This window comes from Oncorhynchus gorbuscha, linkage group LG10 (assembly GCF_021184085.1).
Source record: "Oncorhynchus gorbuscha isolate QuinsamMale2020 ecotype Even-year linkage group LG10, OgorEven_v1.0, whole genome shotgun sequence".
NCBI lineage: Eukaryota > Metazoa > Chordata > Actinopteri > Salmoniformes > Salmonidae > Oncorhynchus > Oncorhynchus gorbuscha.
In genome coordinates, this window is record NC_060182.1 from 40,630,593 (window position 1) to 40,647,616 (window position 17,024).

General features: G+C 43.4%; 2 protein-coding genes across 2 annotated transcripts in view; one reads left to right on the forward strand and one right to left on the reverse strand.

Annotated features, from left to right (window-relative positions):
- The window catches only part of LOC124046100 (transcription factor Sp5-like), a 46,115-nt gene extending 44,980 nt beyond the window's left edge, over positions 1-1,135 (reverse strand). Inside the window, exon 1 of the mRNA XM_046366102.1 lies at positions 736-1,135. The gene's annotated coding sequence lies outside the window, so the exon portion shown is untranslated. The remainder of the gene's footprint in view (positions 1-735) is intronic.
- On the forward strand, positions 457-16,669 carry slc26a10 (solute carrier family 26 member 10). Its single transcript, XM_046366100.1, has 18 exons — positions 457-1,015; positions 1,839-1,949; positions 8,154-8,311; positions 8,591-8,755; positions 9,114-9,266; positions 9,390-9,472; positions 9,611-9,758; positions 10,015-10,128; positions 10,298-10,375; positions 10,516-10,611; positions 10,750-10,856; positions 12,111-12,180; positions 13,100-13,279; positions 13,379-13,433; positions 14,955-15,043; positions 15,175-15,229; positions 15,587-15,693; positions 15,852-16,669. The coding sequence occupies exons 1-18, from the start codon at positions 652-654 to the stop codon at positions 15,888-15,890; spliced, it is 2,172 nt and encodes a 723-aa protein (XP_046222056.1). The 5' UTR covers positions 457-651; the 3' UTR covers positions 15,891-16,669.
- Positions 16,670-17,024: the final 355 nt, after the last annotated feature.

The window sequence follows — 17,024 nt, forward strand, 5'->3', positions numbered from 1 at the left end:
TCTCTTGTCTCTCTTTTCCGTTCCAGACTAATTATGTATGGGCAGTGACAAACACAGGGTTTCCCCAGGCCTATTCCCTATGGGCTATGGTGATTTAGACACCCCCAGAGACCAGGGTTATTATACAGAAATCAACCCTTCTCGGAAATGACCACCACTTATAATTGCAAATAGATATGGTTAGAGGTTACACTATACCTCCACTTTAGCAACAATACCACTTTGATCTCAGTGGAGTTTTACACAGAGCTGTACATTGTATGACTTTTAAGGGGAAGCCAGGCTCTTTGAATAGTTAAGAATACTGTCAGTGTGTGTCTGGTGAAGTCAATCGGTGGGGGAGGTTTGTGTCATAGCAGGAAAGGAGGAATAGAGTATGGGTCACATTTTTTTTTTCAATTTTTCTGAAGCATAAAGCTGGTAGCAGTAGGACCCTGCAGATTGTTATGGACCAGGCATCCATCAACACAAGCACACCTTTACGGGGTCTCTGCCAGGGACAAGGATGTAGGCTAAGAAAGAAACCCCAAAGAAAGTTCAACACAATAACAAAAAGTTTCGGCATTGAGCCATGTCATTGGCTGCCTAACACTAGACAGGAAAATTCGATGGTTTCTGATGTCAAACTAGAGACAGATTCCTACTATATATATGACAAGCAGTAGCGACCGCATATTTTCTGCCTCATCTTCTCAGATTAAAACTAGTTTCAACAAAGGCAACGTAAACACTCACCTGGAGGACAAGATGAGCGCTTCAGTGGCTGTGTACCGAAATATTTACACCGAGGACCGGTTCAGACAGTCGTACGGTACCGAGGACAAGCCCCGTGGAGGTGGTCAACGTTTTCGGGAGAAGATCGCAGAGCGGTGCAGGTGTTCCCGTGCAGCATGCCTTCACCTGTTGAGGGAACGAATTCCCATTTTTAACTGGCTGCCGAAGTACAGGCTGAAAAAATGGATGCTAGGTGATACAATAGCGGGACTAACAGTCGGTATACTTCACATTCCACAAGGTGAGTACATTTTTAAGTGAATATTGTGAGCAAAGGTTTACTGTAGTAAATTGATGTCGATTTACCATCTTTACAAACTATTTTGTTACAACTTTTCCCTAATTCTGTGATGACGTTTTATTTCCCACGTGTCACTGTTTTGGCAGTAATTACTAACCAATCGTGTGTTTGATTGATTTTAACAAGATTTTGTCAAATTGCTCATGTAAACGAAATAAACACCTTCAAATATGGACTTTTTGTTAACTCCAGATATTTGGTCAATGCTATCCGGTTCCTTGGGGACGTCCCAACACTAAACCCCAACCTTAACCCATACTCTTACCCTAACCATAAACCTAACCCTTACCTAAATCTAATCCTTACATTAACCATTTCAAATGTCAACTTCAATGGAGTAAGGACCTCCTACGGATCCCAGATAGCACAGAGCCCAGATTATTTATACATTTGAATGTATATTTTTACAATATGCCATTCACACACACACACAATGTACAAAATAATCTTGTTACAAAATATAAAATGTATTTTAAAAATGTATTATCATCTGAGCTTGACAGGAAAAATGGAACCTCAAAAATGTCATCTCAATGGATGTTACGCCCCCGTGGTTTATTCAGATGGAGTCAAGAAAATACCAGCGTTGAAAGTAGTTATACAGTAATAGCAGGTGTTATTTCATAGCATTTATTGCCAACATTATTTACCACGAGATCAAAGCCTTTTTATCTAAAGATGACACCAATTACTCATGTAGCCACGGGTGTATGTGATGGCAACCGATTGTAGCCTAATATCTTGTTTCTCTTCCTGAAAACAGGTATGGCCTTTGCCTTACTGACGTCAGTGGCGCCCATCTATGGCCTCTACACCTCCTTCTTCCCTGTGGTTCTCTACATGCTGTTTGGCACAGGACGGCATGTATCCACTGGTATACACACGCTGATATTATACATTTAGGACTGGAGCCTGACAAATGGATATGGATAGGACGCACAATGTGCCTGAGATAAATGCCTCTGCCATGGGTATCTGTGTGACAGCTACTGGGTTTGAACCAGGGTCTCCACTGCCCCATAAGACTGTGTTAGTCCCCTGAGCTAAAGTCAAAGTTAATCATCATAGTTTTTTTGTTTTAGTTAGAGTTATTCACACACAAAAGACAAGTGAAAGACGAAGTACAGATAAAAACAAGGTATATAGGTGTGCAGGTAAGGTTGCAAGAGGGCTTAAACAACCCCCCCGCCACCACACACACACACACACACACACAAAAAGAGCAGTATAAACAGTGCCTAGTGAAAGCCTATACAACCCTTGAACAGTCTTCACATTTTGCTGCCATAAAATGAATCTAAACATGAGAAAATGTGTGTCAGCTTCATGTTAAGGGTATGCTTGCCATCGCCAGGGACAGGGGAGTTTGTCAGGAGAAAAATAAATACGAAAGGAGAAAAGCCCATGTAGAAAATGAGAGGAAATCCAGATATCAGTCTTTTGAAAACCTTGGGATAGAGTTTTATTTTTCAGCGGGACAATTACACACATTTTAATGCCAAAGACACACTAGAATGGCTTTCCAAGAAGTGTGGAGTGTTCCTGAGTGGTCCCGTCTCTTGGAATTAAGAATATATAAATATATGGATGAGCAATGTCAGAGCGGCATAGACTAAGATACAGTAGATAGTATGTAATACTGTATATATACATATGATATAAGTAATGCAAGATATGTAAACGTCATTAAAGTGACATTATTAAAGTGACTAGTGTTCTATATATTAAAGTGGCCAATGATTTCAAATCTGTGTATGTAGGCATGAATTATCTCTGGGGAGTGAAGAATTACGCAATCAAGAAAGCTTAGTTGTTTTTTAAATTCAATGTGGAGTAGATTGTGTATATCGGTTGCAAAAAATATATAATTTATTCCCTTTATACTAGGGACTGTATTCAGAGCATTCGGAAGGTATTCAGACCCCTTGACTTTTTCAAAAATAAATTACATTACAGCCATATCCTAGAATTGATTAAATCTGTTTTTTTTTCATCATCAATCTACATACAATACCCCATTATGAAAAAGCATTTACATAAGTATTGAGACCCTTTACTCAGTACTTTGTTGAAGCATATTTGACAGGGATTACACCCTTAAGTCTTCTTGGGTGTCAGGCTACAAGCTTGGCACACCTGGATTTGGGGAGTTTCTCCCATTCTTATCTACAGATCCTCTCTAGCTCTGTCAGTTTGGATCGGGAGCGTCGCTGCACAGCTATTTTCAGGTCTCTCCAGAGATGTTTGATCCGGTTCAAATCCGGGCTCTGGCTGGGCAACTCAAGGACATTCAGAGACGTGTCTTAAAGCCACTCCTGCTTTGTCTTTCTTGGCTGTAATGCTTAGGGTTGTTGTCCTGTTGGAAGGTGAACCTTCACCTCAGTCTGAGGTCCTGAGTGCTCTGGAGCAGTTTTTGATCAAGGGTCTTTCTGTACATTGCTCCGTTCATCTTTCCCTCGATCCCTCGACTAGTCTCCCATTTCCTGCGCTGAAAAACATCCCCACAGCATGATGTTGCCACCACTATGCTTCATCGTAGGGATGGAGTTTCCTCCAGACGTGACTCTTGGCATTGGTTTCATCAGACCAAAGAATCTTGTTTCTCATGGTCTCAGAGTCTTTAGGTGCCTTTTGGAAAACTCCAAGCGGGCTGTCAAGTTCCTTTTGTTACGAAACGGCTCGTAGCCGGTAACAAAGAGGGAGACGACACAGAGTTAAAGAAATAAGAAACATATTTATTAAATAAAGTGAACTATATCCAAGTAACAATGGTGTGTGTAGTCAGTAGCGTAAGTGAGTGGATGCGTGCATAGATGGTGATAATGATGGGTGTTGAGAGGTGCCAAAATAAACAAAGAAGCCCTAAAATGCCACAACCAAAACCAACAGTGTGTCTCCTGGATATATGGGGGAAAGGTGTACAGTCGTGGCCAAAAGTTTTGAGAATGACACAAATATTAATTTTCACAAAGTCTGCTGCCTCAGTTTGTATGATAGCAATTTGCATATACTCCAGAATGTTATGAAGAGTGATCAGATGAATTGCAATGAATTACAAAGTCCCTCTTTGCCATGCAAATGAAATGAATCCCCCCAAAAACATTTCCACTGCATTTCAGCCCTGCCACAAAAGGACCAGCTGACATCATGTCAGTGATTCTCTCGTTAACACAGGTGTGAGTGTTGACGAGGACAAGGCTGGAGATCACTCTGTCATGCTGATTGAGTTCGAATAACAGATTGAAAGCTTCAAAAGGAGGGTGGTGCTTGGAATCATTGTTCTTCCTCTGTCAACCATGGTTACCTGCAAGGAAACACGTGCCGTCATCATTGCTTTGCACAAAAAGGGCTTCATAGGCAGGGATATTACTGCCAGTAAGATTGCACCTAAATCAACCATTTATCGGAACATCAAGAACTTCAAGGAGAGCGGTTCAATTCTTGTGAAGAAGGCTTCAGGGAGCCCAAGAAAGTCCAGCAAGTGCCAGGCCCATCTCCTAAAGTTGATTCAGCTGCGGGATCGGGGCACCACCAGTACAAAGCTTGCTCAGGAATGGCAGCAGGTAGGTGTGAGTGTATCTGCATGCAGAGTGAGGCAAAGACTTTTGGAGGGTGGCCTGGTGTCAAGAAGGGCAACAAAGAAGCCACTTCTCTCCAGGAAAAACATCAGGGACAGACTGATATTCTGCAAAAGGTACAGGGATTGGACTGCTGAGGACGGGGGTAAAGTCATTTTCTCTGATGAATCCCCTTTCCGATTGTTTGGGGCTTCTTGAAAAAAGCTTGTCCGGAGAAGACAATGTGAGCGCTACCATCAGTCCTGTGTCATGCCAACAGTAAAGCATCCTGAGACCATTCATGTGTGGGGTTGCTTCTCAGCCAAGGGAGTGGGCTCACTCACAATTTTGCCTAAGAACACAGCCTTGAATAAAGAATGGTACCAACACATCCTCCGAGAGCAACTTCTCCCAACCATCCAGGAACAGTTTGGTGAACAATGCCTTTTCCAGCTTGATGGAGCACCTTTCCATAATGCAAAAGTGGCTCAGGAAACAGAATATTGATCTTTTGGGTCCATGGCCAAGAAACTCCCCAACACTTAATCCCATTGAGAACTTGTGGTCAATCCTCAAGAGGCGGGTGGACAAGCAAAAACCCACAAATTCTGACAAACTCCAAGCATTGATTATGCAAGAATGGGCTGCCATCAGTCAGGATGTGGCCCAGAAGTTAATTGACAGCATGCCAGGGCGGATTGCAGAGGTCTTGAAAAAGAAGGGTCAACACTGCAAATATTGACTCTTTGCATCAACTTCATGTAATGGTCAATAAAAGCCTTTGACACTTATGAAATGTTTGTAATTATACTTCAGTATTCCAAAAATATCTAAAGACACTGAAGCAGCAAACTTTGTGGAATGTAATATTTGTGTCATTCTCAAAACTTTCAGCCACGACTGTATTAATCCCCGGGACACACCTGAGCCCATGTGTGTCCCATTTCGCAGACGACCCTCCCAGTTCCGCCCACCAACATCCTATTAAGGAAAACAAGAGCAAAGAGAAAGAATTAGGCAGACAGAGTGGGAGGGTCGTCACACTCCTATCCATAAAACCAGGGACCACCAAGGACCCGGGAACACCACAGCAACCAAGTATACATAAACGCAAACAAAATACTGTCCTAGTAAACGCTACCCCACTGCCCCAGCAAACTACATCTGACCCGACATACACCTCGAAGTGTTGTAGCACCCATATGAGTGCTAGCGCTTCTTTTTCCACCACGGAGTAGTTCAACTGATAATGGTTCAACTTCTTGGAAAATCAACTAACAGGCCTCTCAACATCAGACACATCTGCTTGCAGCAGGACTGCACCTGCCCCCATGTGACTCCCATCCACCTGCACGTGACTCGCATCCACACGCAAGGAGCAGCCAGCACCGAAGTTGAGGTTGTCAGAGAGGGGACAAGACGTAAACCGTCTTAGCTTTCAGCAAATCTGTCAGGGGAGCGACCAAGGTAGAGAAGTTCCTACAGAAACTATGGTAATAACCAATCATTCCCAAGAAACGCATCAGTTCCTTTTTAGTGGTTGGCGGTAGAAAAGCATCAATAGCTACCACTTAAGCCCGGAAAGGATGCACCTCACCCTGCCCAACCACCTTACCAAGGTACGTAACAGTCGCCTGAGCAAATTCACACTTAGCTCATTTGAAAGGGAGGTGACCCGCAGCCAGGCAGTCAAACAAAGCTTGATTACGGGCCAGATGCTCCTCCCAAGTATCTGCATAAACCACTACATCGTCCAGATAAACAGTACACCCAACAAGACCGGAGACAACCCTGTTCATAAGGCGCTGAAAAGTGGCAGGTGCATTACGCAGGCCAAAACTCATAACCAAATACGAGTACAGACCTGAAGGTGTAATAAACCAGAGATTTCATGTTCCCTACACATCAGTGACTCCTGCCAATAGCCCTTTAACAGGTCAAACTTGCTCACAAACTTCGCTGCTCCGACCTGATTAACACAGTCCTCTATCCGGGGAAGAGGAAATTAATCTGGCTTAGTGACACTGTTTACCTTACGGTAGTCCATACAAAATGTGTTTGTCCCATCCGGTTTACTGACAAAGATACAGGGAGAAGCCCAGCTGGAGAAAGAAGGCTCTGCAATATCACCCTCCTCCAGCATGTACCTGCTCTCAGCATCCAGACAACGGCTTTTCTCTGAATAAACTCTATAGAACCGCTGACGGATGGGGCCAGCATCCCTAGCACCAATATCGTGTTCCATCAAGTTTGTACGTGTTGGCGTATCAGAAAACAAAACTGCAAAACTCAGAGTCAGACCAACTGACTCGTCTCGCCTATCAGCAGCCAGATGAGCGAGAAGGCTATCCGAAACATCCAGTGAATTTATCAATCTACCCTGCAGTCCTCAATCGTCGGGACCAGGGACATCCTCCTCACCATGCGCGGACATAGTATGACAAAGGAGAAGAACCCAGCGGTGTAACCATACTGGCCAAAAGAACAGGTTTTACCGTCCTCTGTGGACGCCCACTCCTCGGCGCCAGAGGAACAGAGGAACGTGCGTAATAGGGTGCAGATGAACATGGCACAGTTGGTGCTTTTTCCTCCGTTCAGGAGTGGCAACTAGATCGTTTTGCTCAGTGCACTGGCGCACAACCATATATGAACCTTGAACTTTACTGAGGAGTGTCTTCCGTCTGGTGCTACAGAGATGATTGTCCTTCTGGAAGGTTCTCCCATCTCCACAGGGGAACTCTGGAGCGCTGTCAGAGGGACCATCGGCCCTCCCTGACCAAGGCCCTTCTCCCCCGATTGCTCAGTTTGGCCGGGCATCCAGGTCTAGGAAGAGTCTTGGCGGTTTCAAATTTCTTCCATTAAAGAATGATGGAGGTCACTGTGTTCTTGGGGACCTTCAATGCTGCAGAAATGTTTTGGTACCCTTCTCCAGATCTGTGCCTCCACACAATCCTGTCTCAGTGCTCTAAGAACAATTCCTTTGACCTCGTGGCTTGGTTTTTGCTCTGACATGCACAGTCAACTGTGGGACTTTATATAGACAGGGGTGTGCCTTTCCAAATCATGTCCGATCAATTGAATTGACCACAGGTGGACTCCAATCAAGTTGTAGAAACATCTCAAGGATGATCAACGGAAACAGGATGCGCCTGAGCTCAATTTCAGGTCTCATAGCAAAGGATCTGAATACTTATGTAAATAAGGTATTTCTGTTTTTTTATTTGTAATAAATGTGCAAACATTTCAAAAACCCTGCTTTGCTTTGTCATTGTGGGGTATTGTGTGCAGATTGATGAGGAAAACATTTTTAAAATCCATTTCAGAATAAGGCTGTAACGTAACAAAATGTGGAAAACTGAAGGGGTCTGATGACATTCCAAATGCACTGTATATGAACAGAGCCTAGTTCACCAAAACACTTCCGTTGCATCTGTGCTCACACTGATGCTGAGTTGCTTCATGGCTGTTTTGGTAGTGGTGCTGAGCGGTTGAATCACAGACTAGCTGTGTCTGTTTCCCAGGTACCTTTGCAGTGGTGAGCCTGATGACAGGCTCAGTGGTGGAACAGCTGGTGCCCACCCCTCTACAGCTCAACTCCTCCAGTCCAGAGGCTGCAGACTTTGAGGCCCAGAGGATTGGGGTTGCCTCTGCTGTAGCCCTACTCTCAGGGATCATGATGGTGAGTGATACATAGAGTTCTCTCTGGTTGAATCTCAAAAGTATTTATTTCCCTCGATTCCCTGCATCCTCTCCTCATCTCTGTCTCAAAACTTCAGAGGGAAGCGAGGAGAGCATTGGAGGCCAAGATCAGAAGAGCTGCTCTCCTCACCTCCCTATGATGTTTTAAGCAGGAAGCAAGGTAAAGGACAAGTTTAAGATGGCATGGCCCTGTAGATGGAATGGTATTTCTATCGTGTTTAGATGTTGTAGTCCTGACTAAATGTTGTTTGTTTCACAGCTCTGTATGTTTGGGCTACAGCTGGGTTTCCTCTCTACATACCTGTCAGAGCCCATCGTCAAGGCATTCACCAGCGCTGCAGCCTTCCACGTCACCATCTCACAGCTGCAAAGCATGCTGGGACTGCGGCTCCCCCGCCACACCGGCCCCTTCTCACTCTTCAAGGTCAGCAGTCGGAGAAGTGACAATGATCAGGATGATACAGTGTTCAGTTTAAGGTGGTTTAGAGCTCCAGTATGTTGTGGAATTGTAATAAAAACGGTGTACTATCATAACCCAGGTTCTCTGAAGGAGAGAAGAAGTCTCAAATAAAAGAGACCTGAGGGAGCTCTCAAAACCTCACTAGGTTAAATTTAACCTTGTAAGAGACACTTGACAATCATAAACACCGGGTTGTGGGAAGAGACAATTGAAAGAGTTGCTCCTCTCTTCACTATAACCCGCCCCACACCAACATGGCCCGATGAAATCCATCACCCCCCGTGTGTGTGTTAACTCCTTCCCCCCTGTCTGTGTCCTCCAGACCCTTGCGTCTGTCATAGAGAACCTTCCCCAAACCAACATGGCTGAGCTACTGACCTCCCTGGTGTGTCTGGCCATCCTGGTACCGGTCAAAGAAGTCAACATGAGATTCCGACAGTACCTACGCACACCCATCCCCGTAGAGATCCTCACGGTCAGTCACGAAGAGAACAGCTATTATAATACTGGTCATGTTCAATGTAGCTCTGTGTAGCTGTAACGTTTGTGACGTGCTTATTGGTGTGTTATATCTCAATTTGATGTCTCTCTTTCTCAGGTGATAATAGCTACAGGAGTGGCCTATGCTTCCTCTCTGGACTCAAACTATGACGTTCAGATAGTGGGACACATTCCTGCAGGGTATGGTATCCACTAACTGAGCATCTCCATCTAGTGACATCATCCTCATCATCATCATCATCATTTAACTTCTTTTAAAAAGAGACCATTATAAACAGAGAGTGAGTGTCAAGTTTTGACCATGTTTTGACTGTGTAGCTTCCCTAGTCCACGGATGCCTGCCTTGCACAAGTTGCCTGAGATCGCTGGAGACACGGTTGCCATTACGTTCGTGGGTTACGCTGTGTCTGTCTCACTGGCAATGATCTACGCAGACAAGCACGGCTACTCCATCCAACCCAACCAGGTAGGCTACAGTGGTCCTCGACTAATATGATTCAGTAGTGCTGGAAAATCAATACTCGCTCAAATCTGGTCTCCGTGTACAAGGCATTACACGTTCAATGTGACTTCTGTGTGTGTGTAATCTGTGAGCTGTGACAAGAAGTCCATCTTTAAGGACAAGCGTTATCATTACCGTCGTCATCATCATCGTCGTTGTCATCACCATCATCGTCGTCATCATCAGCATCATCGTCATCATGTTCGCCTTGTTTCTCCAGGAGCTCCTGGCCCATGGTATCTCCAACACAGTGTCGTCTCTCTTCACCTGTTTCCCCAGCTCAGCCACTCTGGCCACCACCAACATCCTGGAGAGTTCTGGGGGATTCACACAGGTACACACTACTTTATATCAAGCCTACTTTCCAGGCTTTGCCTTTACTTGAATCTGTATGGATGACTTTCTCGATGCCCTATTTGTCTGCCTCGCCATGTGCTTCTGGCATGATGATACATTCATTCCTTTAACGTCATTTAATGTTCTCTGTCTCTCTGTCCATTCAGCTCTCTGGCTTGTTCACCAGTCTGGTGGTTCTGATAGTTCTACTGCTGATTGGACCTCTCTTCTACTTCCTGCCCAAGGTGAGTCAGTGTGTGTCAGGTGGAGGCATACAGACTTTAGCTAGTTTGTGCAAACAAAAGGACATACAACGAAACGCACTCATCTTCCGAGTCATTTACTCGTAATGTCCTGATCCACCCTGCGTTAATTCTCTCCCTAGGCAGTGCTGGCCTGTATCAATGTCACCAGCCTCAGGCAGATGTTTCTACAGTTCCAGGACCTGCCAGACCTCTGGCGAGTCAGCAAGATTGACTTCGTAAGTCTCTCAGTGTTACCATTGCTTTGTATAAATATACAATTTTTGGGCAAGTGGTTTAGTGATCAACCCCTGTGAGAACCAATGTGGCCTGCATATCTGTGACCTTATATGGACGGTACTTTATGTGTTTTGCAGGTAGTGTGGCTGGTGACTTGGCTGTCTGTTGTGGTCCTGAATGTCGATATGGGTCTGGCTATTGGAGTGGTCTTTTCGATGATGACAGTCATCTGTCGCACACAGAGGTACGCGATGCCTTCGCCCCTCTCAACACTTGACAACACAGACACAGTGTGTCAATGTTTCCGTCAGAGCTACAGCCGTTGGAACTGTACAGGTTACTACATTGCTAAATGTAACCAATGTCTAGCCAAGTGTAACTGCCTGTGTACATCTACAGTATATGCGTACAATTTGTTATTACATCTGTACTAATTTGATTTCTGCATTCATCAGCAACAATAATCATTAGCGAAACTATAACTGTGCCTTCTAATAATGTGATGCATTTCTCCAGAGACCGCTGTGTGCCGGAATTGAAGTCTCTAGAGTAGAGCACTGTGGATTACTGTCTCTCATAGGGACAAATTAATATCCAGTCAAATTCCACGTGAGCGTTTAGTCACAGTAATCTGGCTTTTCAAGCTCTGATGCTGCTGATGGTCATTATTAGCCTACCAAACTTGCTAACTGCCTGCTACTCAGCACTCTATTGTCCCTCTAATCACTCTGGCATCAATTCAAATGTATTCGAAAATCTAATCAAACACTTCATGAAAGCCCATGAGCTCATGTTGCGCAACATTTCTATAGGCTATGTAATTGCGTGAGAAAACAGTGTGATGGCCTCTATTAAAAAGAGGAGGATAAGCTTTCTATAGGTGTAAGCTATACCATTGCCCCTTTTTCGATACAGGTGCATGATAATGATCCATTCTAAATCCCCCCCAAAAATTCACACATACAGTGGGGCAAAAAAGTATTTAATCAGCCACCAATTGTGCAAGTTCTCCCACTTAACAATATGAGAGAGGCCTGTAATTTTCATCACAGGTACACTTCAACTATGACAGACAAAATGAGAAAAAAAATCCCGAAAATCACATTGTAGGATTTTTAATGAATTTATTTGCAAATCATGGTGGAAATTAAGTATTTCTATAAGTACTTCTATAGACCTGTCTAAAATAAATAATGGATTTATTGTGAAGGTGTAGGCTATATTACATGGATTTATTAGACTTAAAATGTAGATGTTCCAAAGATCAGCATCAGTGGCTTGTAGTCTGTGTTGAAGCCAGGAGATTCTAAATGGGTTTATGTTAATTAACGGTCAATTACCGTGAGACCCACAGCTATTTCCTTGACAATCACCAGCTGACTAAATTTTTCTGACCGCCACAGCCCTAGGTGCAAGTAAATATTAGGAGGTTGTACCTAACGTTTGGTATACCCAGTGTATGCATACACTGCCATAATAATAACACCGTTTTCCTCAGGGCTGGGTGTTCCGTGCTGGGCAGAGCGAGCAACACAGAGATCTACAGACCTTTAGAGAACCACAACAAGGTGAGAGGCATTCTCCTGTACACACTGTAGAGATATTTTTCTGTCTGTAAAGATATCATGTTAATCACAATACAAATACTTCCAGTGATTCTTTATGTAGTTGTGAAGTAAAAACGGCTAATGTGATGCAATCGTGAGAAACCCTCATTAGTAATCATAGTTTCAGACAGTGATCAATGTAGAGTGCTGCACGGGCATGCATTTTAAAACCGAGTCCTACCCATGCCTGTGATGTTCAGGTCCTCTACCCTACTGAGGTCCGATTGCTTCTGCCCGAAACCCGAAATCAGGAATAACTTCCTCCATTAATAAATCCATGAACTGCTCCCCTCTGTCACTCGCGAGTCAATGAAGAGACATGAGAGAGCAGTTAGCTACTTTTTGTCCCTTTAAACTCAGACAAAACTCAAGGAGCATTATTATTTTCTGTGACATAATCTCTCCTGTCGTATATTTGACGAGGTTGAAGCACTTCTGACACTTTCTTAGGGTGTCAGTCAGGTAGGACTCTACTGCGCAGCAGACACGCGCAAATGGCTCAGCTTCAAAATGTTAGCGATCAACTTTAGTGATCCTCGAGCCCTGCCTGTACCCTAGTTAAGGATATATATTTTTTGTCCCTAACCCAATTTATAATGTCAGGGCCTGTCGAGCACATGTCAGGTAGCAGAGCTCTATATCCATGTCTGTAGGTGTGTCACTTTGTCCCTTTGAAAACACACCTTATAACTTACTTTAGTTATTGCAAACCGCACTGGATTACAGCATCTTCTAATGACTCAACTGTTTAAAAAAAGAGGAGGGCGGGAAGCAAGAAAAGCTAATTCTGTCTGCACTCTTTAAAAAAAAACACCTCACAACAAGTGATGTTTGGGATGAGTGCTCTGTTAACCTGCCTCTCTCCGTCCCCTCTCCTTAGTGCTATGAAGTTCCAGGTGTAAAGATCCTGACATACAACGGGCCCATCTACTATGGCAACCGCAGCTTCTTCAGAGAGGACATGAGTCGTCTGCTGGGCCTCACCCCAGAGAGGATCCGCAGTAGAGAGAAGGCCAGGAAGGCCCTGGAGAAGAGGGAAAGAGAGGCTGTCAGCACTGTGGTAAGACTGCACATTATATCTGGGCTAGATCACATCTTGTACATTAGAAAATATCAAAACATATGTTCTATAACTTGCTGGCAATGTCTTTTTTTTCAGGAGAGAGGTGTCGCAAACACATCATTTTCATCTGAGAATGAGTTCTTTAAATCTGGTGAGTGATAATACACAAAAGTACTGTATATAGTTTGCAGTAATGTAATCTGGGTACAGGACTACTTACGGTGCATTCGGAAAGTATTCAGGTGCCTTTTTGGAAAACTTCAAGCGGGCTGTCATGTGACTTTTACTGAGGAGTGGCTTCCTCTTGCCACTCTACCATAAACACCTGATTTGTGGAGCGCTGCAAAGATGATTGTCTTTCTGGAAGGTTTTCCCATCTCCACAGAGTGACCATCGGGTACATGGTCACCTCCCTGACCAAGGCCCTTCTCCCCCGATTGCTCAGTTTGGCCTGCGGCAAGCTCTAGGAAGAGTCGTGGTAGCTCCAAACTTCTTCCATTTAAGAATGATGGAGGCCCCTGTGTTCTTGGGGACCTTAAATGCTGCAGAAATCTGTTGGTGCCCTTCCCCAGATCTGTGCCTCAACACAATCCTGTCTCGGAGCTCTATGGATAATTCCTTCGACCTCATGGCTTGGTTATTGCTCTGACATGCACTGTTAACTGTGGGACCTTATATAGACAGGTTGTGCCTTTCCAAAACATGTCCAATCAATTGAATTTACCACAGGTGGACTCCAATCAAGTTGTAGAAACCTCTCAAGTTTGATCAGTGGAAACACTAGGCACCTGAGCTGAATTTCAACTCACATAGCAAAGGGTCTGAATACTTATGTAAGTAAGGTATATTTGTTTTTTATTTTTAATACTTTTGCAAAAAAAAATGTAAAACCCTGTTTTTGCTTCGTCATTATGGGGTATTGTGTATAGATTGATAATTCATCCATTTTAGAATAAGGCTGTAACGTAACAAAATGTCGAAAAAGTCCAGGGGTCTGAATACTTTCCAAATGCACTGTAAGTAAGGGCCCAGTTTTTCTTGTGTATTGTATCATATTGAATAACAGCCGATGAAACGAACAAAGTGTTCAAAAAATCTGATCAGCGTGATCTAGACAGGACCTTCTAATCAGCCTGTTTCAATGGCCGGGAGTTTCAGCTTTCTATGGTGACATCACCATTGGTTAATAGACCAATAAGAAATAGAGTTCCAAAACTCTACCAATAACAGTTTTAAGTTTCTCCCCTCCCCACTCAGACTGCTCCCAAGGTATTTTTGTCAATTTTATATAGAAAACTATTAAAGTAAGGTATTTAATTGTTACCCAGTAATAATTTGATATTGATATAAAAATGGCTGCATTGGGCCTTTAACTCTCTATCAGTAATACACTGAACTAGTGGTTAGAGTATTGGGCCAGTAACCGAAAGGTTGCTGGATCAAATCCCCGAGATGACAAGGTAAGCATCTGTTGTTCTACCCCTGAGCAAGGCAGTTAACCCACTGTTCCCTGGGTGCCAAAGACGCGGATGTCGATGAAGGCAGCCCCCCCCACACCTCTCTGATTCAGAGGGGTTGGGATCAAATGCGGAAGACACATTTCAGTTGAATGCATTCAGTTGTACAACTGACTAGGTATCCCCCTTTCCCTTCCCTAATGTTGTCTCTGCAGAAACAGCTGGAAGTGAAGTCCAGGCAGTACTAATAGATTGCAGCAGTGTGATTTTTGTCGATGTTGCTGGAGCCAGACTCTTCATACAGGTGAGAAAAGTAAACAATATAGTATTTTGTTGTGCAGTACCTTCTGCGAGACGAACATGCAGTACCTTGTTCTACAGTATGTTATCTTTCCTTCTAGTATCGGTGGAATTAATTGATGCCTCTTTTTCCAGATGTGTATTGAATGCCAGAAAGTTGGGGTTTGCATATATTTGGCCAATTGCAATGGTAAGTTCAACAAATGAATGTATAACGATCATTTCAATAGCAATAAGTTCAATCATCCAAACGTATGCTGAGCAGGAGTCTGACGTGTGATGTAATTAATGTTGAACGGGGAATGTTCCGACTCTAGATCTACAGCACTGACTGAAGTTCTAACATGTAAAACCCTACAAGGTCTTGACTACTGCTGGTTCTCTGTTCTACCTGATCATTTAATGAACCCAATTAGTGTCCAAGGTCTAAATCAGTCCCTGGTTAGAAGGGAATCTTTTTTTTTTAAAGCAGTGGAACTGGTTTCGAGGTCCAGATTTTGAATTTGAGGGATCTAGAACATTGATAGAAGGTACTCTTCCCCGACAGAGAGTGTTCTGAGGATCCTAACCTCCAGTGGACTGATGAACTACATGAACCCACAGCACATCTTTGTTACGGTCCACGATGCTGTGATGTACATTCAACAACAGAAGGTACAAAACACAAGCAGTGACACGACGTTGAAGGCTTGATGAAGAATGTGTTTACAGTAGTGCTGTAACAGAGTAATTATACAGGAACACAGTTTCAATTATCCACGGCAATATAGTAACCAAAACCTGTGACCGTGCTTGGTTTTTGTTCATGACAGGAGCAAACTCCAGAAAACACGACTACCGTTTGGGTTTGAGATGGTTGGTCGGCCATTTTACACGTCAAGATGAACTGATATGCAGTAACATGCACGACACAGACCAGGGGGGAAAACATCTCTCCCTCTACAATCGCTGTACATCAAGGTTTGTTCCTGGTCTAAGACAGGTGCAGTGCTGTGTTAAATGTGTATACTAGTATGCCATGGTTGGGCTTCAAGAAGGGAGCAGCGTATTGTAGCATTTCCGTATGAAATGAAGGGTCAATCTCAGTATTTTAAATAAGTATTTTGAAGGAACAATACTGAAGAGACTTGCACAAGTGACCACAACGGTGGCAGAGCACGTATGACGCAGAAAGTACTCCTGCTACTCACTGGAATCCAGGAGAAGAGGCCAATGGGAGATGTTTAGCTACTACAATAACCCTAGTAAACACAAATATATACATTATTTGATTATTATCTGTTAAAACATTGCTTATTATATCTGAATGCTGGAGAAATAGTGGCCAACCATTACTGGTATTTGTTTTGTAATTCTGTCATACAAAAGTGAATATTATTCCGATGGATAAAATGCACTGAATGCTTTCTTAAAAGGGAAACATGTATATTCACGTTAAATAATGCCTTGTGTGTTGTAAATGTATATTTCTGTGTACTGTACATTGTGTTTATAATGAAATGCACTGCAGAAAAGGAGTGAAATTACGTGCAGATACCTGTATTGTCTGCAACTGTAATGTCCTCCTGCAGTTTTTGTAATACTTTTTTTGAGTTCTTTTACCATAAACATGCTCGAAATGTACAGCTTACCTGGTCACTTTTACATTTGTGGGATTTAGCAATGCTGATTATGGTGCATTCTCCCTAGACAAGTTCAATTCCTGAAATACATATTCTAAGTACAAACTACCAGATTTTGACAAAATATATCTATATTTTTTTTATCTAATACTGTACGCACAAACAGACTAGTTTACATTTCTAATTCTTTCCCTGAAGACCCAATTTAACCCAGAGAGACTGAAGGTGGAATGTCAGGCACGCCTGTCTGATTAACAGATTGGGAAGAAGACAAAAGAGTCTTTGGTTTTGTTCAGTGGGTCAGTGTGTCAGACAGTGAAGAAATGGGGAATACTGTTAGCCCCTCTGAAATGTACAGCAGTA